Raw genomic sequence first — 2,733 nt, forward strand, 5'->3', positions numbered from 1 at the left:
AGGCTCCAGGGAGACCTGGCAGGGGACCGAACCACAGCCAGGGCTCCAGGCCCAGACGCCTCCTCCTGCTTCTGACCTGTGGGGCACGACTTCTGTCAGGGCACCCACCTCTCTTACTCATTTGTCATTTGCTCTAACCTCTGATCACTTTGCCCAGATGAGGGGCTTTCAGGGAACAAGGTATTCCTCCGGGGGGCTTTAGGGTCACATTGACGAAAACACAAAGTTTTGACCCTGCTGGTAGAGGTTGCCAGTGAAGGCTGTCCATCTGTCTGTCTGCCTCTGGGGAAGTGCTGGCGGTGCTGCATGACCTGTGGGTGCTAGGCGCCCCACTGCACGTGCAGAATCCAAGCAAAACTGGGGGCACCGCTTCCCAAGTCCCTCAACCCTGGGCCCCAGGCAGGGGCTTGGCTCAGGGTCAGCAGCTGAGCTGGGAAAAGTTCACCCAACTGGAGCCGGTGGCATCATGGTTACCCGTGGGGCTGCTCCCCTCCAGGTCGGTGGCTCAAAACCACCGGTCACTCCATGGGAACAAGGTGAAACTTTCCGCCCCTGTGAAGAGGCACAGTCTCAGAAACCCACAGGGACAGTTCTACCCGGTCCTGTAGAGCAGGCTCCTCAAACTTTATAAACGGGGCCAATTCACTGTCCCTCAGACCTGCTGGAGGGCCGGACTACAGTTTAAAACAAACTATGAACAAATTCCTATGCACACTGCACATTTCTTATTTTGAAGTGAAAAAACAAATGGGGCAAAAACACCCGGCGGGCTGGATAAATGTCCTCGGTGGGCCGCATGTGGCCCGCGGGCCATAGTTTGAGGACGCCCGCTGTAGGGTCATGGTGAGTCGGCACCCACTCGATGGCAGTGAGTTTGTTGATTGGAGAGGCCCTGTGCCCCCCGGCCTCCACCCCTGGCAGCACCCAGATAGCTGTGGTCTTGCGAAGCCGCTTGGCTTTGCTAAGCTCGGGGCTCCTCCCTGGTAATGCGGCATCCATCTCCAGGTTGAGAGGAGGTGAAGCAGGGGAGCACCCTGGAGGCACCTGGGTTCCCCCTGGGCAGCAAGGCCTGGATGCCTTGCACACTGGGGGCATTCCCTTGTACTCGGGAGACGTGGGGGCATCGGCCCAGGTACACATGACACATGTTGTGACTCCACCTCTTATGCTTACCTGAGATGTCCTTTGCATCGGAACAGGTGCGTGGTCTGGACCGGAGATGACCGGGTCTTCTTCTTCAACCCAACCATGCAGCTGTCCGTCTGGGAGAAGCCCCTGGACCTTAAGAACCGTGGTGACCTCACCAGGATCATCGAAGACCCTCCCCACAAGCGCAAACTGGAGGCTTCAGCACGTGAGTGGCCTGGGGGGGTCACCCCTTTGCTGAGGGGTCGCCGCTCCTGAGCGGCCCCCACAATGCATTCCCCAGGCTGCTCACCAAAAGGCCAGGGCTTCGAGTCCACCCAGGGGCACCCAGAAGAAAGGGCTGGCTGGCTGCCTCTTAGCAGCAGCCCTTGAGGCCCCTGTGGGCCAGCTCCGCTCGGACACATGTGGGGACCCTGGAGCAGAGGCTTTTCCACGCAGCAACCAGAAGAGAACAGTGCTAGGCCACCCTCAGAACTGCTGCTGTGTGAGCCCAGGGCTGCAGCCACCGTGTCAGTCCATCTGCTGAGGGACTTCCTCTCTTCCCTGCCCCTCTGCTCTGTCAAGCATGATGGCCTTCTCCAGGGACTGGTCTCTCCTGGTCAGTTTCTCACGGTACCTGAGGCAAAGTCCACTGCTGGTTAAGTTTAAATGCTTCAACTCTATCTTTCTGTTGCCATGCTGTGGAGTCCACTCTGACCCCAGCAACCTTAGAGACCAGAGGCGCGTGGCCCCGAGGGGGTCTGAGGCATCTTAACATGAGCCTTAACCGGAGCCAGCTGCCCACCCCTGGGCTATCAGATAAGCACTTAACCACCGTGCCACCAGGGCACTTAGCAAATGTCAAATGGAAGCCTGCGTACTTTCCATTGGAAAGTGGCCGTCAGGGCAGCGTGTCCTCCGTCTCAGAATTCAGGGATCATTGGGACAGAGATGGGGCCATCTGCTCCAGTATGGACAGACAGCCTTGGACACTGGCGATGTGGTTCTGCCCTGTCCTCTGTGGTGGCCCTGAGTCCCCGCAGGGGCTTCTGGGGAGGCACTGGACCTTTAGAGGGGCTGGCCTCTGTGCCCCTGGCTTCAGTGGAGGCAATTGCTCTTTGTCCCAGGGGGATTCTGGGAGTCCTTCAGAGAGCAGCTGACAGAACAGGGGCTGTGTTCCTTCCACGTGAGACCCACAGGCCGAGCTCCTTGGCAGGTACAGGTCTTTGACGAGCTTGAGACAGGAGCACGTGTGTATGTATGTGGATGTGTGTGTGTGTGTGCATGCATGTAGATGTGTGTGCACGTGTGCGTACAGTGGTGGGGTGTTTCCTGCGTGGGCACAGGGGGCCCAGCTGGGAGGAAGCTGTTGCTGTGTCCGCCCTTGTCTGTCTCCTCCCTCTGAGAGGCAGAGAGGAGCTTCGCCGGTTTCAGAAAGGATCCTTTCCGATTAGAGCTATACATTTTTCATGAGCTGCTGTGTTGGGAAAGCCCGGTGCCCTCGGCATGAGCATTAAAAATAGCACTGAAGAGGCTAGGGAGGAGTGGGCAGAGCCACTCCCTATAGCAGGGGAGGGCAGACGCAGCAGCCACGGCTGGTCCTGGGGC

General features: G+C 58.5%; 1 protein-coding gene across 1 annotated transcript in view; it reads left to right on the forward strand.

Moving 5' to 3' along the window:
• TCERG1L (transcription elongation regulator 1 like) overlaps nt 1-2,733 on the forward strand; it is a 147,574-nt gene that overhangs the window by 113,119 nt on the left and 31,722 nt on the right. The window contains exon 6 of the mRNA XM_045291374.1: nt 1,200-1,354. Within this exon, the coding sequence (XP_045147309.1) occupies nt 1,200-1,354 (155 nt within the window). The remainder of the gene's footprint in view (nt 1-1,199; nt 1,355-2,733) is intronic.

Source organism: Echinops telfairi, unplaced genomic scaffold (assembly GCF_000313985.2).
Source record: "Echinops telfairi isolate 266 unplaced genomic scaffold, ASM31398v2 ScPeMD7_70;HRSCAF=299, whole genome shotgun sequence".
NCBI classification, from domain to species: Eukaryota; Metazoa; Chordata; class Mammalia; order Afrosoricida; family Tenrecidae; genus Echinops; species Echinops telfairi.